At 44.7% G+C, this 19,622-nt stretch overlaps 1 protein-coding gene across 1 annotated transcript in view; it reads right to left on the reverse strand.

The window, feature by feature from the left end:
• c2cd3 (C2 domain containing 3 centriole elongation regulator) overlaps window positions 1-19,419 on the reverse strand; it is a 178,889-nt gene extending 159,470 nt beyond the window's left edge. The window contains exons 1-4 of the mRNA XM_070892422.1: window positions 19,202-19,419; window positions 17,320-17,589; window positions 5,299-5,456; window positions 1,790-2,019 (exon numbers count right to left, since the gene is read on the reverse strand). Coding sequence (XP_070748523.1) covers window positions 1,790-2,019; window positions 5,299-5,456; window positions 17,320-17,589; window positions 19,202-19,250 — 707 coding nt within the window. The 5' untranslated portion in view covers window positions 19,251-19,419. The remainder of the gene's footprint in view (window positions 1-1,789; window positions 2,020-5,298; window positions 5,457-17,319; window positions 17,590-19,201) is intronic.
• Window positions 19,420-19,622: the final 203 nt, after the last annotated feature.

Here is a 19,622-nt window from a genome sequence, read left to right on the forward strand (position 1 = left end):
GCTAAGCCCATCCTAGCTACCAGACTACAGAGCAGAGTGAACTGGCCAGGTTGTAGAGTCTATTCACGCATGACATGGGGCAGATCTGGTCTAATTTTCTGCCTTCCTCTTCCCTTCTGAAATTATCCAATAATTCACCAAAATAGGGTTTCTATATATCGTAGCCTAGACAGAAAGTGTTTTCAAGCTGCTTGACTGTGGAGGGTAACATAACCAGGCCTAATCAAATCCTGGATTGATATGTGAAGACGTACACATCCAGCAGAAAATCCGGACAGTAATCAGAAGCAGGCCAATTTCCCCTCCCATATCTAGGAACACTCCGAGCATTTGTACAACCACCAAATTTTGCCCTGGCTGAGATCAGCTAACTTAACAGAGTCTGAGAACCAAACCTGGGATATTATGGTCTACATGCTTAGTGCTATACCAAACAGTGTGTTTACTCTGTTAGATGAAGGTAGTGGCCAGACCACAACGTACGACCAGACCCAGGAGCAGACAGGCCCAGTATGAGAATAGCACAGGGCTCATGGAGTAGAAATGGTCATGAGGTGTAGAAGAGCAGATGCAGGGACTTGGAGTCCTGAGGTCTGGAACTAGTGGCCATCTTAGAAAGGAAGGAGTAGGCTAAGTCCAAGGTTTGGTGCTGCTAGCAGGAGAGAGAACACAGCCAAAGTCTTGCAGAAGAAAATGGCTGAAAAATCAACCTGATTCAAGAAGCAGCACAGATTCCAGGTATAGCCACTGCATCCTGCATACAGTCTTGGCTTTATTTATTACAGCAGTGGAGAGGCAGCAGATATTGGCTGCAATCTGAGATGGAACATGCCCAGAGCCTGGGATATATTGGCAGAAAAGCCTAGGTAAGCAATGGAAACTAGAAACGAAGTACAACTTAAACCCAACCCCCAGAAAAAGTTGCTGATTTGTGCAAAGGAGGGTATTCTTAGTGTGAAGACGGGACTCAATCTCCATAAAGATTGTGCGGTGGTCACTCCAACCAATACTGTCATGGACAGATGCATCCGTGACTGGTAAGGGCGAGGTCAAGTAGGCCATTCCCTCGTGTTGATTCCCTCACCACCTGCTGCATGCCCAGTCTGTTTGATTTAGGCCAGTGGTGATACTACCGAACTATTCTTGGTGATGGACATTGAAATCCCCTACCCACCCAGTTCATCCAAAACTCTGATGCCTCTATCCTATCAAGTCCCACTCACCCATCACCCCGTTTTCCCTGACCTACACTGACCCCCATTCCCAGGCCCCCAATTTAAAATTCTCATCTTCATGTTTAAATCCCACCATGGCTTTGCCCCTCCCTCCCTCCCTCTCTCTCTCTCTCTAACCTCGTCCAACCATGTACCTCCACCTCCTGAACTCTCCTGCCCATTCTCTTTGCCACACCATTGTAGCTGCTCCTTCAGTTGCCTAGGTCCCAAGTTGTGGAATCTCTTCCTAAACACCGGTGCTTCTCCACCTCGCTATCCTTCTTTAAGACCCTGCTTAAAAATGTCCTCTGATCAAGCCTTCGGTCACCCCTCTTAATAGCTCCTGCTTTGGCTTGGCATCCAATTTTACACTACTCTGCTGTGAAGGAACTTGGGGCTTTATTCTACGTTAAAGGCACTATAGAAATGCAAGTTGTTGTGTATTTAGGGAAGGAACAATGCGTTGCTGCATTCACAATATGTATAATCTGGGAGTAGTTATGTGTGACCACTGGCAAAAATAATTGAAAACATACTCAAAACGGAAACTGAAGATTTCTTTTGTTGTCATTTACCTTGGGGTATGAGAAGCACTACTGGATAGCGACTCCTTTCCACTTGCACTGGTTATGGACAATTTATGAGGAGCAGAAAGTTCAGTGAGATTTTCAACGGATCCTGTCCTTGACGTATGCAGTACCGCAGAGCTTTGAATTGAAACTGCACCATCCACACTTGCATCCGTGGTTGGAACAGAACTGCTGCTATCGCAAGTGTCCGACAGAGATTCCAGAGCAAGTGAAACCTAAAAATCGTGCCAATTACAGAAATTAGCTTAAATGGTCAGCAACAGTAACGTGTGACATTTTGTTAACATATTTTGTTACATGCTTTAAGAAGTAACACAATCTGGTAATGCATATAACTTGCATTTATAGAGTGCTTTTCATGACCTCGCGACTTCCCAAAGCACTTTACAGCCAATGAAGTACTTTTTGAAGCGTAGTCACTGTTGTAATGTAGGAAACGCAGCAGCCAATTTACGCACGGCAAGCCCCCACAAACAGCAATATGCAAATTACCAGATAATCTGTTTTAGTGGTTGGTAGAGGGATAAATATTGGCCCGGACACTGAGGAGAATTCCTCTGTGCTCTTCTTCGAAATAGTGCAAGGGATCCTTTACATCCACTGCAGATGGAGTCTTGGGTTAACGTCTCATCCGAAAGATGGCACCTCCAATGGTGCAGGCGAGAGCGCTACCAACTGAGTCACAGCACTAACATACTAGATCACTTTTGCATACTTCTCAAACTGACTGGCTGAATTGATTTCCCTTTATTATACTGATGAACAAGCTTGAAAACCATGCACAGTACTAATTACATTACACTTCTGCAAAGCTGTGCAGTGTTAAGATGGCATCAAATGCGTGCATGTACATCAAATTCATGTTTAATACCTTGGAATACAACATTGCAAGAATTATAGGTACACATGAGACAATACTGAAGCATGCAATACTAGAGCAGCTTACTTTATTTCTAACACACAAGTTGTCTGTGTACTTATAATATAGAAAATGATCATTCTGTTAATATATATATATATATATATATCACTCAGTAACAGTGATCCTAAAAGATATAACCAAATGACAGACACAGCAATGCAAATGCTTTATTTGCACTTACAAAAATGAAGCAGTCTACTGTTTTTCATTTTTTTTTAAATTCTGCTACAGTAAAGCACTGACAAAGTTGTGTCAAGCAAAGCTATCAGTGGAGATTTCTGTTCAGGTTATCTCTATATGAAGGTGTTATTTGCCTTTATCTTGTATTGTTGGTGGTGGAAATCTCGGTCTTTCACCAAGAACCTGCTTATAAAATAAAAATACTAGCAGACTTTACTTAGATTTACTCAGTGTGTCAGGCAATAAGCTGTTTTATAAAAGATGTTCATTTCATATAAGGAATAAAATCAGAGCCAGTGATTCATAGTGACTGAATAAATCAAATTCCATTTTTATTAAATGGTATTCTGGATTTTGTTCTGGTGCTTTAGGGATTGAATGTCACAATTCTGTCATTATCTATGAAATCTGTAAATGAGTGGCCTTAAATTATATACATTCCTTTACACAAGTATTTAATTTGTATTCTCTTACCAGTTTTAAAGTTGAGAATACAACAGCAAGATAGTACACAAGTTGTATCAATTGGAGATATATATCTGTTATTTGCAAGAACTGTTTAGGGGGGAGTGGAATTTAGCTACAGTGATGGTCCTGCATTGGGGTCAGTCATTGGGTTTTGGGCATTGGAAGAACTGGAGTGAGTATCTTGGAGTTCAGCAGCATTGCGGGGGACAGCTGGGGTCGGATATCACTGTGGAGGAGTATGTAGGGTTTGGCAAACTGTGCAAGGGAAGTGTGAGGATTGGTTTACTTGTGGATCTATCCCACTCCAGGGACAAAAATCTAGGCTGACACTCCAGTGCAGTGCTGAGGGAGCGCTGCACTGTCTGAGGTGCCGTCTTTCGGATGAGACGATAAACCGAGGCCCAGTCAGCTCTCTCAGGTGGATGTAAAAGATCCCATGAGACTATTTCGAAGAAGAGCAGGGGAATTATCCCCGGTGTCCTGGCCAATATTTATCCCTCAATCAACATAACAAACAACAGATTATCTGGTCATTATCACATTGCTGTTTGGGGGTGTTTGCTGTGCACAATTGGCTGCCGCATTTCCTACATTACAACAGTGACTACACTCCAAAAAGTAGTTAAATGGCTGTAAAGCACTTTGAGATGTCTGGTGTGGTCGTGAAAGGCGTTATAAAAATGCAAGTCTTTCTTTTCTTATTTATTTCTTGTGATGTTGGCTGAAGAATGCAAATTGGACAGGACACCACAAGAACTGCCTGTTCTTCAATAGTGCCACATCTACCTGAACAGGCACAGTGGGCCTTGGTTTAATGTTTCATCCTAAAGACAAAAGTTCCCACAATGCAGCACTCCACTAGCACTACTGAAGTGTCAGCCTCAAATATGTGTTGAAATTCCTGTAGTAGAGCTTGAACCCACAGACCTATGTCTCACAGGAGTGCTACTAACTGAACCAAACCAACACTCATTTGGACATGATGCTGCCTGTCCTTAGTTACATGGAAGGTAGCAGGACAGGTAGATAAGGTGGTTAAGAAGGCATACGGGATACTTGCCTTTATTAGTCAAGGCATAGAATATAAGAGCAGAGAGGTTATGCTTGAACTGTATAAAATACGAGTTAGGCCACAGCTCGTGTACTGCGTACAGTTCTGGTCACCACATTACAGGAGAAATGTGATTGCACTAGAGGTGGTACAGAGGCGATTTATGAGAACGTTGACCGGGCAAGAGAATTTTAGCTGTAAGGAAAGATTGGATAGGCTGGGGTTGTTTTCTTTGGAACAGAAGAGGCTGAGGGAAGACTTAATTGAGGTGTATAAAATTATGAGGGGCCTAGATAGAGTGGATAGGAAGCACCTATTTCCCTTCGCAGAGAGGTCAATAACGAGGGGGCATAGTTTGAAAGTAACTGATAGAAGGATTAGAGGGGAGATGAGGAGAATTTTTTTCACCCAGAGATCTGGAACACACTGCCTGAAAGGGTGGTAGAGGATGAAACATTCATCACATTTAAAAAGTATTTGTATATGCACTTGAAGTGTCATAATCCACAAGGCTACGGACCAAGAGCTGGAAAGTGGGATTAGGCTGAATAACTCTTTTTTGACCGGCGCAGACACGATGGGCCAAATGGCCTCCTTCTGTGCTGTAAATTTCTATGATTCTATGGCTAAAATTGGTAATTCAGTGTGTGAAAAACCGTATCAACAGAGCTCTGTGGTGAATATGGTGAAGCTCCAACACACTGTCAATACAATTATCAATTTCCTCATCCTGCCAGTTTTTAATCAAGCAAAATGACTATAAAACCTTATTTGTCTTGGTCTGTTCCAGCTAAACCCCAGTTCTCAATTATAAAAATTAGATCGGATTACATTTCTTAATATAAAAATATCAGTGAGCATAATATTTCTAACCTGTAGTTCTCCGAGTTTCTCCGAGGTTGGCGAAATCACTGTGAAAAACCCACTAATACCATAGGTTGGTGACAGCTGCGATATTCCATTTATTTGAACTCGACCAATGGGAAGATGGTCAGGCTTAGTCATCACCTCCAATATCAACATTCCCATATCTAGCATGTTAAAAAAAAGTAGAAAGTTGAACAAAATAGCAAATAAATCTAATACCAGCATTTAGCAGTTTTTCTACTGGATAAGCGTTTACAGGACATCAAGGATACGTAAAAGACAAGATTTTTTTTCCCCCTGCTAAACCGTTACGTGATGCCATGTTTTTATTTTAAGAGCCTGTAAATTATAGGAAACTGATTAACGACAGAAATAAGAAACTCCATAGCTATAGGACCTCTGAAATAATGAGCTGGACTGCGAGACTTTGCAATGAGTCTTGATTTCACACAATGAAGAACTCAAATTCAGCCCAAGCACAGTTTCAATCAGTTGCATGCAATATCAGACTGGCTCCTCCAAAAAAGACTTGCACAAAAGCAGGCTTACATTAAACTTAATATTCCTCAAGTTTCAATCATAGGCAAAATTCTTCCATAATGTTACAAACTTCACCTCTAGGATAGTCAAAGCAAGAGCCGTGACTTCCCATAGGTGAAAGAGTTCTGTGAAAGTTATAGTGAAGACTTTGTCTACAGTAAGCAGCAGTACAGCACTGTCAGTATTTTAATTTGTGAAACCTCAAGATCGGAGCCAGTTGAACGAGATTTGGGAAATCTGATGGAAATAAATCCCAGTCACACAGACTTGGAGGAATAGTTTACAACTAGGGTTTAAAGACTTTCATTAAAGTAGTTACACAGGATCAAATTTTATTGTTAAATTAGCTGATCATAATCAGGACCTGCAAGTCACATTGAGAAATCAGCAATCTTAGTTTAAAGCAATTCACTGTAAATTTCCACATTAAATCACTCTTTCATGAATATTTGTATCTATTTTGAATATAAGAGATCAATTTACAAAATACGTCGATAGTTACCCAAGTGACAGCTGTAAAACAATGGAAAACACTTTTAAAATCTAGGGCTCAATTTTCCCTAATTATCTGTGCCGTTTTTTTGGTGTACAATTTTTTTTGGAGTAAATAAAAATCTCCAAGCTTCCCCAAAGTTTCTGCGCCAGCATAATTCACTTAGGCACGATTTTTTTAGTCTTCGATTTTTTTGCGTAACCTGATGTCTGCGGCAGTTTTTGACATTCAAGCAAATTTGGCCAAGTTAGATTTTTCCCAGGACGGCGTATCTGACTACTCCCAAAAAACCTTCTGGGCACAACAAAATAAGCCCTGGAAGGGGAGTGGGGCGGTGGGGGGAGAGAAGAGGGGAGTTTGAAGCCGAGCCCCGAGCCCGTGGTCTAGGCGAACGAGTGATTCTGCCGGCCGCGCTCCGACCCTCGAACCCAGTGAGGAGAGGTTCGGTGGTGGGATGGTACTTTGAAAAAAAAATCAAAAATTCAAGAATTGCATTACACTTTGTTGCCCCAAATGTTTTCATTGAATGCCTAACTTCCCGTTGTAAGCAAGCTTATTCGGGGAGGAGCAGCAAGGACCGACCTATAAAGGCCCAGCGGCGGTCCCAGGTCGACGGCAGTTCGAGTCGAGTAGCCAGCTGCAGGGTCAAAAATAAGAAAGAAGTAAAAAGTAATCGAAGTGTGACGTCACAGCCAAGAGGGTAAGTGATTGGCTGGTTGATTAGTGAGTACTTTTTCTTTTTCTTTATCTTTTTTCTTTTTTCTTTTCAGTAAGAAACCTGTGGCGTTGTTACCAATTAAGTTCATCTAAGGGTTAAATCATGGCAGGAGAGCTCAGACCCGTGTCATGCTCCTCCTGTGCTATGTGGGAAGTCAGGGACGCTCCCAGTGTCCCTGACAACTACATGTGCAGGAAGTGTATCTAGCTGCAGCTCCTGACGGACTGCAATGCGGCACTGGAGCTGTGCACAGATTCACTCCGGAGCATCCGCGATGCTGAGGATGTCGTGAATAACACGTTTAGTGAGTTGGTCACACCGCAGGTAAAGGTGACACAGCCAGATAGGGAATGGGTGACCATCAGGCAGAACAGTGGAAGGAAGGTGGTGCAGGGGTCCCCTGCGGTCATCTACCTTCAAAACAGATACACCACCTTAGGTACTGTTGGGGGAGGGGGTTGACTCATCGGGGGAGGGCAGCAGCAGCCAAGTCCATGGCACCAAGGATGGCTCTGCTGCACAGGAGGGCAGGAAAAAAAGTGGGAGAGTTATAGTGATAGGGGATTCGATTGTAAGGGGAATAGATAGGCGTTTTTGCGGCCGCAAACGAGACTCCAGGATGGTATGTTGCCTCCCTGGTGCAAGGGTCAAGGATGTCTCAGAGCTGCTGCAGCGCATTCTGGAGGGTGAGGGTGAACAGCCAGTTGTCATGGTACATATAGGTAAAAAATGGGATGAGGTCCTACAAGCTGAATTTAGGGACCTCAAAGGTAGTAATCTCAGGATTGCTACCAACGCCACGTGCTAGTCAGAGTAGGAATTGCGGATAGCTCAGATGAATACGTGGCTTGAAGAATGGTGCAAGGGGGAGGGATTCAAATTCCTGGGACATTGGAACCGGTTCTGGGGGAGGTGGGACCAGTACAAACCGGACGGTCTGCACCTTGGCAGGACCGGAACTGATGTCCTAGGCGGAGTGTTTGCTAGTGCTGTTGGGGAGGGTTTAAACTAAAATGGCAGGGGGATGGGAACCTATGCAGGGAGACAGAGGGAAGTAAAAAGGGGGCAGAAGCAAAAGATAGGAAGGAGAAACGCAAGCGTGGAGGGCAGAGAAATGAAGGGCAAAAATCAAAAAGGGCCACATTACAACATAATTCTAAAAGGGCAAAAAGTGTTAAAAAAACAAGCTTGAAAGTTCTGAGTCTCAGTGAGAGGAGCATTTGTAATAAGGTGGATGAATTGACTGTGCAGATAGCTGTTAACGGGTATGATGTAATTGGGATTATGGAGACATGGCTCCAGAGTAACCAAGGCGGGGAACTCAACATCCAGGGGTATTCAATATTCAGGAAGGACAGACATAAAGGAAAAAGAGGTGGGGTAGCGTTACTGGTTAAAGAGGTGATTAACGCAATAGCAAGGGAGGACATTAGCGTGGATGATGTGGAATCTATATGGGTAGAGCTGCGAAACACCAAAGGACAGGAAACGTTAGTGGGAGTTGTGTACAGACCACCAAACAGTAGTAGGGAGGTTGGGGATGGCATCAAACAGGAAATTAGGGACGCATGCAATAAGGGTACAGCAGTTATCATGGGTGACTTTAATCTACATATTGATTGGGCTAACCAAACTGGTAGCAATACTGTGGAGGAGGATTTCCAGCCACGATATGAGAGGATTCTTCACTGCAGTCAAGGCCACCTATGGTCCAAACTCCCAAGGCCCCAACCCCACTCCTGGCCAAGAACTGGGAAACACTCATCAAGGACACCGAGGCTGTCAGGGCCCGATGGAAGGGGCACTTCGAAGATCTCCTCAATCGAGACTCTGCCTTTGACTTGAGTGTTCTCGACTCCATCCCGCAGCATGCCACCCGCCACCAAGTCAGTGAAACTCCAACGTTGAATGAGATAGGCAAAGCAATAAAATAGCTGGAGAATTACAAGGCTATGGGTGCAGATGGAATCCCTGCTGAAGCGCTAAAGTATGGCGGAGAAGCGCTGTTGGCGCGGATACATGACCTCATCTTTCTCATCTGGAGGGAGGAGAGCATGTCGGGGAATCTGAGAAATGCAGTGATCGTGACCATTTTTTAAAAAGGGGACAAGTCCAACTGCGGCAACTACAGGGGAATCTCCCTGCTTTCAGCCACTGGGAAAGTTGTCGCTCGAGTTCTCCTCAGTTGTCTTCTCCCTGTGGCCGAGGAGCTCCTCCCGGAATCACAATGTGGATTTCGTCCCCTACGGGGCACAAGAGACATGACCTTTGCAGCGCGACAGCTGCAGGAAAAATGCAGGGAGCAGCGCCAGCCTTTATACATGGCCTTTTTCGATCTTACAAAGGCCTTTGACACCGTCAACCGTGAGGGTTTATGGAGCTTCCTCCTCCGTTTCGGATGCCCCCAAAAGCTTGTCAACATCCTTCGCCGCTTCACGATGACATGCAGGCCGTGATCCTTACCAACGGATCCATTAAAGACCCAATTCACGTCCAGACCAGGGTCAAACAGGGCTGCATCATCGCTCCAACCCCCTTCTCAATCTTCCTCGCCGCCATGCTCCACCTCCTGGAGTGTATAGGGGATGGTTTTCTAGACCAATATGTCGAGGAACCAACTAGAGAGCAGGCCATCCTAGACTGGGTCTTGGGTAACGAAAGAGGATTAATTAGCAATCTGGTCGTGCGGGGCCCCTTGGGGAAGAGTGACCATAATATGGTAGAATTCTTCAGTAAGATGGAGATTGACACAATTAATTCAGAGACTAGGGTCCTGAACTTAAAGAAAGGAAACTTCGACGGTATGAGACATGAATTGGCTAGGATAGACAGGAGAATGATACTTAAAGGGTTGACAGTGGACAGACAATGGCAGATATTTAAAGATCACATGGATGAACTACAGCAATTGTACATCCCTGTGTGGCGTAAGAATAAAAAATGGAAGGTGGCTCAACTATGGCTAACAAGGGAAATTAGGGAAAGTGTTAAACCCAAGGAAGAGGCATTTAAATTGGCCAGAAAAAGCAGCAAACCTGAGGACTGGGAGAAATTTAGAATTCAGCAGAGGAGGACAAAGGGTTTAATTAAGAGGGGGACAGTAGAGTATGAGAGTAAGCTTGCAGGGAATATAAAAACTGACTGCAAAAGTTTCTATAGATATGTGAAGAGAAAAAGATTAGTGAAGACTAATGTAGGTCCCTTGCAGTCAGAATCAGGTGAATTCATAATGGGGAACAAGGAACTGACAGACAAATTGAACAAATACTTTGGCTCTGTCTTCACTAAGGAAGACACGAATAACCTCTCGAAAATACTAGGGGACTGAGGGTCTAGCGAGAATGGGGAACTGAGGGAAATCCAGATCAGTCAGGAAATGGTGTTAAGGAAAGTGAAGGGACTGAAGGCCAATAAATCCCCAGGGCCTGATAGTCTGCATCCCAGAGTGCTTAAGGAAGTGGTCCTAGAAATAGTAGATGCATTGGTGGTCATTTTCCAACATTCCATGGATTCTGGATCAGTTCCTATGGATTGGAGGGTAGCTAAAGTAACCCCACTTTTTAAAAAAGGAGGGAGAGAGAAAACAGGGAATTATAGACCAGTTAGCCTGACATTGGTGGTGGGGAAAATGCTGGAATCAATTATTAAAGATGTAATAGCAGCGCATGTGGAAGGCAGTGACCGAATCAATCCAAGTCAGCATGGATTTATGAAAGGGAAATCATGCTTGACAAATCTTTGAGTTTTTTGAGGATGTAACTAGTAGAGTGGATAAGGGAGAGCCAGTGGATGTGGTGTATTTGGACTTTCAAAAGGCTTTTGACAAGGCCCCACATAAGAGATTAGTGTGCAAAATTAAGGCACATGGTATTGGGGGTAATGTACTGACGGGGATAGAGAACTGGTTGGCAGACAGGAAGCAAAGAGTGGGAATAAATGGGTCCTTTTCAGAATGGTAGGTAGTGACTAGTGGGGTGCTGCAGGGTTCAGTGCTCGGACCACAGCTATTTACTGCCACAGAAAGTTGTTGAGTCCAGTTCATTGGACATATTCAAAAGGGAGTTCGATGTGGCCCTTACGGCTAAAGGGATCAGGGGATATGGAGAGAAGGCAGGGGTGGGGTACTGAGGTAGCATGATCAGCCATGATCATATTGAATGTTGGTGCAGGCTCGAAGGGCCTGCTCCTGCACCTATTTTCTATGTTTCTATGTTTCTATTGCGCATGTGCAGACTAGTGTGTGGTCCATACTAGGGCATCCACCTTAGAGAGAGAGAGGAAAGAAGAAGTGTGAGTGCTTTGTCCTGTTTTGAGGTTGTTGCAAAGCTACAATTATGGGGGCAATATTGACAATGCCATACCTCGTGCAAGCCTTCTGTTTGATGGTGCGGAAGAGGAGAAGATTGATTAGACAGCATCACCTGAGGAACCTCAGAGCATACCAATGATGGGCAAGAGACCTTACCCACATTGGGTATATCGAGACAGGCGTTCATACCTGCACCTGTGTGAGGCAGACTGTATCAGAAGGCTGCATTTCTTCAAATAAGTTGTAACTGAGATCTGTGAGTTAATAAAAGCAGATCTGCACCCTCGAAGCGTCAGGAAGATTGCTTTGTCAGTTGAAGTAAAGGTTACAGCTGTACTTTCATTTTATGCAGCTAGATCATTCCAGGCCACAACTGGGGATATATGTGCCATTTCTCAACATGCAAGATATCTGCATTCGGCAGGTGACTGCTGCACCATATGCCCGGAGGAATGACTAAATAAAGTTCCCATGACCACCCAGGCAATGTGTGAAAGGGCTCTGGGCTTCTCCAGGATTGCTGGCTTCTCTAAAGGTACAGGGCTGCGCTGATTGTACTCACTTCGCCTTGCTAGCACCTTTGGAGGATTCAGAGATGTACAGGAACAAAAAGGCTTCCACTCCATGAACGTGCAGCTCGTCTGTGATGACATGCATCGCATCATGGCAGTTGATGCGAGATAACCCTGGGAGCACCCATGATGCTTTCCTCCTACGCGGGAGCGCTATATCTGCTATGTTTCAGCAGCAGCCAGAAGGGCAGAGCTGGCTGCTGGGGGACAAATGGTACGGCCTCGCCACCTAGCTCATGCCGCCCCTACGCGTAACCCGGACAGAAGCGGAGTAGGAATACAACACGTCTCATATTGCGACACTCAGTATAATAGAGAGGACCATTGGCATCTTGAAGCAGCGTTTCCGATGCCTGGACCATTCCGGTGGCTACTTGCAATACTCCCCTGAGATTCAGTTCACTGTTGTCTGCTGCATGCTGCATAACTTAGCCATCATGAGGCAACAGCAGCTGGTAATAGAAGACTCACCAGAGGTGAGAGTGGCTGATGATGAGGAGGAAGATGCAGATGCAGATGACGAGGAGGAGGACGAGGAAGGCATGCAACTATCTGAACCCGGAGCATGACGGCGGTCCGTCGTGCCCCTTTAACAATTGCTCGAGTCTTGCACCAGCAGCTCATCTGTGAAAGCTTTGCTGCCTGAAGGACGTGAATGATTTGCTGCCTAAAATGGACCATGTTTACTGTTTGTATGTTCTGTAATGTAGTGTTGTGTTAATAATGGAACAAATAATGTCAATGATTCAGTTATAATTTAAAACATATTTTATTCAAGATTTTAACACTTGTTTGTACTTAGCTTAACTTTAATAAAAATATTCTTGTATCAAACTTTAAACTATTCAGTTAAGATCACTTACAAACTTTTAAACTTGTAAATTTACATAGCTTACAAAAAACTTTTAACTTGAGTACAGTTACAACAGTAACAATAACAACAGCAGCAACGAAAGGCTGCAGCCATCTCTCCTCCACCTTATTCTAAGACCGCCCACTGCGCTTGGTGACTCCACCCCTGCCCGTTGGCGGTGGCGCAGCATTTCTCGGGTTGGTACCAAGCTTATTATTTCGAGCATCTTGGGTAATGCGCACTTCTTGTTAGGGTGCAAGAGCAGGCGGTAATGTGGAAGGCCCAGCTTGGGCCTCTTCAGAGGTCTGGCAGTTGATTCCGTCAATGGCCGTGTGGTCTGAGCGTGTTCCCTTCTTGTAGCAGCTACCTCCGACATTCTCTCCCTCCTGTGCCCCGACAGCGTCTCAACTACCTCCAACATCACCTCCCTCGTGTGCTCTGCCAGCGTCTCAACTACCTGCAACATTCCCTCCCTAACGTCCACCGGCAGTCTATCAGCTACCTGCAACATTCCATCCCTAATGTGCCCAGTGTTGCCATTTCTCGCGAGAGTGTTGTTACCTCTCCCGAGAGTCCCGATAACCTCATCACCCACCCCACCGATGGTGTCCAAAAGTGATCGCATAAGGTCAATGCTCTCCCCACTCATTGCCATCATCTGAACCACATCTGTTATATCCTGCATCTCAGGAGAGCGCTGTTGAGCGCGCCTTCTCCTCCTCACCCTGGGTGCGGCTCACTGCATCCCACTGGGACCCGCAGCCTCGGACAGTGTGAAACCATGAAATGTCCCAACACTCACACCACTCAGGAAAGGGGATGGCACCTCAATGGGCGGCATCAGCACCTCCTCTCGAGTACAAGAGTGGAGGCTTCATCCTCCCCCTCCCCCCCATGCACTTGGTCTGGAAGGTTAGATTGGTAGATGTTCTTCTCTTCAGGCTCGTCTGCCTCTGAATCTTCTTCTGCATCGGCTTTAGCCTCGTCAGGGTTGGCCTGAAGTTCTGCAAACTATAACAGAACAGACAAATAGTTAGCAGCAGAGGAGGGGACAGGGTGGCATGAGTAGGCTCACACAGCGCAGGCAGCAGGCTCATTTGAAGGCCACGATGAATGATAGCACATTGCATTAACCGAAGCGTAGCTGATGGAGACATCCCCATGAACCGAAGCATGGCTAGCCTGCGCAGGACTTAACAATTAGCAAAGCCAGACTGTGGAATTTTCAGGACTTGCCCTCTCCCTCGAGAGTGGGCCCAGTTTGTGCAGTGGTGGTTGCTTTTCTCCAGGCAGGACCCATCAAAGCAGCGACCCTCTCTTCCACGGGTGTCAGTGGGTGCAGATTTGCCAGGCCTCCTCCTGTTAGAGTTCTCTTTCTTTTGTTGTGGGCTACCTTCCTCTGCAAAGATGAAAATATAACTTTTTAGCGAAGGTATCTTTCTGCTGGGTGGAACATACAGGTGGTCTAATTTACAATTGTAATTCCAATGAAGAAATGAAAATATTACTTACACTGACTGCTTGACCAACGTCCTGCCACTTCTTTTTGCACCGGCCTCCGGACATCTGGGTGGTCACCATTGCACAGTAATCTTCTACAAGTTGGTTGCAGCATTTCTTCATTTCTTTTGGTGATACTTTTATTTGACCTCTGCTGATGTCCAGCTCATGCCATCTGGCCTCAATTACAGTAATCAGAGCTTCCACTTCGTTCTGAGAGAAATTCTTAATCCTGGAGCTGCGTTGTATACTGCAGCTCCTATTTTATCCACTCAATAAAATTTCTCACACAAAACTGTCTCTTTAAAAATGGCTGAATGCAGACTGGGAGGTGCACTGGGCATGCGCACTCATAGCAGTCACGTAGAAAATGTCATTTCTTTTTTCCTGCATGCGCAGAAGGGGGGGGCCTCCTTTTTACGGCGCAGACCTTAGGCTCCACCCCCCAAAGCTGAAGGACAGGCTAAATGGCGCCAATTTCCAAAATTATAACGGGGAAACTTTAACATTTTTTTGGCCTAGTTGGGCCCCAAAAAAACAGGCGTAACTCCAAATGCGCCAAAGAAATGGCACTGGGGAAAACTGAGCCCAGAATTTTACAAAAATTCACTTGTTTTTTGTATAGTTATTCAACACTAAATAAAATGTGATATATTATTTGTTCTGACTCACAATTTATTTGAACATATTTTTAGTATGACTTTTATTTACAATTCTGCCAAAAAGGGTACAGCAGTATGGACAGTTACGTGAGAAATGCAGGTGCAACGTCGAAAATCCGGAGTTCCGGAATCCGGACCAATCGGTGGCAGGGCCGTCCGGAATCCGTACCTGCCGACCTCGCTCCACCGCAGGGGGACCGGCCCGAACACCTCCACCGTGGCGGGGCCGGCCCGACGACCTCATCAACGGCCCAAACAGTTCCTTGGTGGGGACCCTCCCCCGTCTGACGTTCCAAAATCCAGAAATACCCAAACCTGGGGCTCGGGTGTTTCCGGATTCGTGACGTCAGAAAGACGATCGAAAGTCCGGAAAAGCCCAGAATCCGGAACGGCCTCGGGTTCCGGATTCTTGACGCTGCACCTGTACTGTAAATGCAATTACTTACTGATTCTTACTAAAATACAAATATCCACAAGTTCTAGTTCGCTTCAACATTGATGAACAGCTCCTGCATTTTTCTTAGCCTGTGGCATCAACATATGAACATCTGACAAACCAAATAATTTAAACACAAAATTTTTTTTTTTTCCTAATACTTTTCCTTTCTACATGATAAGTTGCTGCCTCACCATAATACTTTCATCACAACAGATGCTCGGTAATCTTCCCACTGTGATAAAAACATTGTACTTTTAAAAAAAGAGATGGTATCAAAGGAAAGTTTGGACCATTTCAGCACAAATGTAATTGTTTATCCAGTAAAAACTAGAACATAATTTATTAATGCAAATAAGCGGACTTTTAAATATTGGCCACAGAATATTTGTATTTAAAGAGAGATTTTAAAGATAAATGTAATAGAATTAAAAAAACGTAATCTTCATTATGTAAAGTGTATGGGCCTAGAAATTGAGGAGCAACCCATTTTTTACACCAGAATGGAGTGAGCCGAGGAGTCCCGGATATTGGGCCTCACACCACATTACCGTGAGGCCAGTGTTGCGGGAGGAGCACTCTGGGAAGATAACCTTCAGATGAGTGAGGGATCGCAGGCCTCACCAGGCAGGATCAGAGGCCTCAGGGTGGTGGGTCGGGAAGAGAGATCGGTGGTCAGGAAGGGAGATCGGGGAGCCGGGAGGTTGAGACCAGGGGGAGATCAGAGATCTGGCCAAGTCCTAGAGGTTGCGGATCCTGGGACCAGCAGCGATCAGGATGGTACTTTATAGGTAAATAACTTCCCTTTTCTGCAGGTGATCAATAGCGTTGATTTCCCTGAATGCAGCTAGCCAGCCTCAGGGCATACCAATATTAACAGGGACCTGAAGCAGACATTAGGCCCCTTATTTCATATAAAGCTGGATAAAGTAGGCCTCTTGTTTGTCTTTACCCAATATGCCAGACACGTACTTCTTGCCTATCATTTTTGAGCCTTAGGTCATGTTGCACCTGAAGAACGGGCGCTACACACTGCAATTTCTAGGCAAGATGTCAAGAAGATTTTATTAGAATGCTGCAATAGCCTGTAGGCTGAACATCTTCATTAATCATGATGGGTCTAGACAGAGCAGATAGAGAGAAACTATTCCCACTGGCTGAAGGGTCGAGAACCAGAGGACACAGATTTATCGTGACTGGCAGAAAAACCAAAGGCGACATAAGGAAAAACTTTTTTACATGATTAGGATCTGAAATGCACTGCCTGATAGGGTGATGGAGGGAGATTCAATTGTGGCTTTCAAAAGAGATTAGGATAAATACTTGAAGGAAAAGATTTGCAGGGAAAGGGCAGGGGAGTGGGATTAGATGAAGTGCTCTTGCAGAGAGCCAGCACAGGCTCAACGGGCCGAATGATCTCCTTCTGTGCTGTAACCATTTTATTATTCTATTCTATGATTAATCACCACAGCTTCAACTCCAAGTCGAGAACATAATAAATTTTAGTAACATAAAAACGCCATAAGACACAAACAAGTCTACCGCTTTGTCAATTCCATCTGTCAAATTGTCTTCATAGCTCTCAATCCCTTTTCTCCCCATAAATTCATTAAATTATCTCGAAGCCATTTATAAGGTCTGCCTCAGTGGCTTTATTTCACAACACCATTACCCATTGGGAGAAAATACCTGCTTGACTTCCTTTCTAATTCCTATCCTGTGTCCCTGGTATTTGAAAACATCGGTTTATATAATTCAATATAGTGTATAATTCAAACTTGTTCATTCTTTAAGCATTGTATCCATTGAATTGCGCATTGATTTCATTTGAATGGCAATACCGATCTTGATCTCATTATGGTAGTCAGTGCTCTGCAGGACAAACACTAATGTAATCCCCAAATCTAGCTAAATAGATTAACAAGCAGCACAGACGCAACCAACCTGTGAGGTAAGAAGTGAACTGTTTTGGTCCACAGCGAACAGCATATCGAGCAGTTGTTTTCACAGATTTCTGTTCACCGTGTGAAGTATCTCGTGGGCGAAAGCGAGTGCCATTGGAGGTTTCACCCCACCAGCGCAGTCTAACAAGAGGGGCAGCTGGAGGCCTGGATATGATCCACAGGATTTTACTGACCGTTATCCTTAGAAAACATCGAACCTGGCCTTCAACAAGTGGTGGCAGACTAGTAGATGGTGGGACATCACTAATCTCTGGAACACAAAATAAAAAAATTAGTAATAATTACTTTAAGAACCATGATTATCTGAAGTGATTTATAGTGTTATCACTTGGATTCTAAACATTATCTGCAATACTGAGCAATGTTCAATTGAACACATTCTCGACATAAACAATACCCAGTAGTACAAGAACAAATTTTGTCTTCTAAACTTAGATTTTTGCCTGTAGAAAGCATTTTAAGCTAAGTATCGCAGAGTGAAGTACTGATGGTTGCAGATCTGTCAATGCTGTGAGAGGATTTTGATGTGAGGAATTATGAGCATCACAATATTAAAACACACTGGCACATCAAGGCAAGGAGAAAAAAAATTGCAGGGATACGGGGAAAGAGCGGGGGAGTAGGACTAACTGGATTGCTCTTCGAAATAGCTGAATGCGAAAGGGCCGAATGGCCTCTTTCTGTGCTATTCTATATCAGCAAGTGACAATTATGATCAGAAGTCTTTGAAGACAAAGTCAAACAGCTTATTCCCTCACTACCCACTGTAACTCAGTCTGGCAGATATATACTTTAGGACTCAGCCAGCTTGATCGGTGCTGCTACAAGCAAGCTACTCTAGGTGATGAACATTGACATTCCCCCACCCAGAGTATATTCTGTGCCCTTGCTACCCTCGGTGCTTCTCCAAGTTGTATTCAACATGGAGGAGTATTGATTCATCACCTGAGGGAGAGTGGTAGGTGGTAATCAGCAAGAGGTTTCCTTGTTCATGTATGACCTGAAGCCATGAGTCTTCACGGAGTCCGTGGTAAATATTGAGGACTCCCACGCCCACTTCCAGCTGACTGTATACCACTGTGCTCCCCACTTCTATATATGTCAGCTGTGACTCAGCGGTAGCCGATTCTGAAGGTTGTGAGTTCAAGTCCCACTCCAGAGGCTTGGGCATAAAATCTAGGCTGACACTCCAGCACAGTGCTGAGGGAGTGCTGCATTGTCGGATGTGCCATCGTTTAGATGAGACGTCAAACCTCTCATGTGCACTATTTCAAAGAAAAGCAGGGGAGTGGTGTCCTGTCCAATATTTAATCCCTCAACCAACATCAGTAAAACAGATGATCAGTTCATTATCGCATTGCTATTTGTGGAAATTTGCTGCGTGCAAATCGTCCGCGTTCCCTACTTTATAACAGTGTCTACACTTCAAATTTGCTTTGGGACGTCCGGACGTAGTGAAAAGGCGCTACATAAAAGTAAGTCAAGTCTTTCCATTTCCCTGGTGAGTCTGTCCTGACGGATGGACAGGAAATTTAGATCAGACTTTTTACATTTCTAAATAAGAAATGAAAAACTGCAGATGCTGGAAATCAAACAAAAGCAAAATAAAAAGTGTAAACAGTCAGAATCTGTGGAGAGAACAGATTTCCACTCCAGACCCTCTTCAGAACAGGTTCTGACCGACCCGCGGAATGTCTCAGCATTTCATTTGCAGGTCAACGGTTCAGTCACTCCTGAGGTCACATAGCTCAAGACTTTTTCTTTTGCAGCCGCTGATGTCAATTTACTCTCATCAATTAACAAAGGCCTAAAAAGCAACTGGCAAATACACAACTTCACAGAAGGGAAAGACGCCCCCTTACCTTTCTTTTTCTTCCCGAGTTTTACCGCTTTGAGTTTCTTATTTTTCATTGTTTTCCTGCCGTTTTCTTACACATGACGATATTTAGAGTTATTTGAACCTAGTCTCTACGTGTGTGTGTGTGTGTCTCTCTCTCCAACAATAAACCCTTTCGTTCAATCCCGTCCCGCCGCGAGTGACAACACCGGCGGCACAACACTGCTCGCGCGGCACTCTGGGATACTGGAGGACCAATAACGCCAAGCTATTCCTCGCTTTGTTTACAAAACCCACTCCCCAGCAACAGAGTCCGGCTTTCAAATCCGCCGCCAATCAGCAGAGGACCAGTACCCCGCGGCCCCATGGGATCACGGAGGACCAGTATTCCGCGGCCCTAAGGGATATCGGAGGACCAATACCCCGCGGCCCCACGGGATTCGGAG

The sequence above is a fragment of the Pristiophorus japonicus genome, chromosome 10, assembly GCF_044704955.1.
Source record: "Pristiophorus japonicus isolate sPriJap1 chromosome 10, sPriJap1.hap1, whole genome shotgun sequence".
NCBI classification, from domain to species: Eukaryota; Metazoa; Chordata; class Chondrichthyes; family Pristiophoridae; genus Pristiophorus; species Pristiophorus japonicus.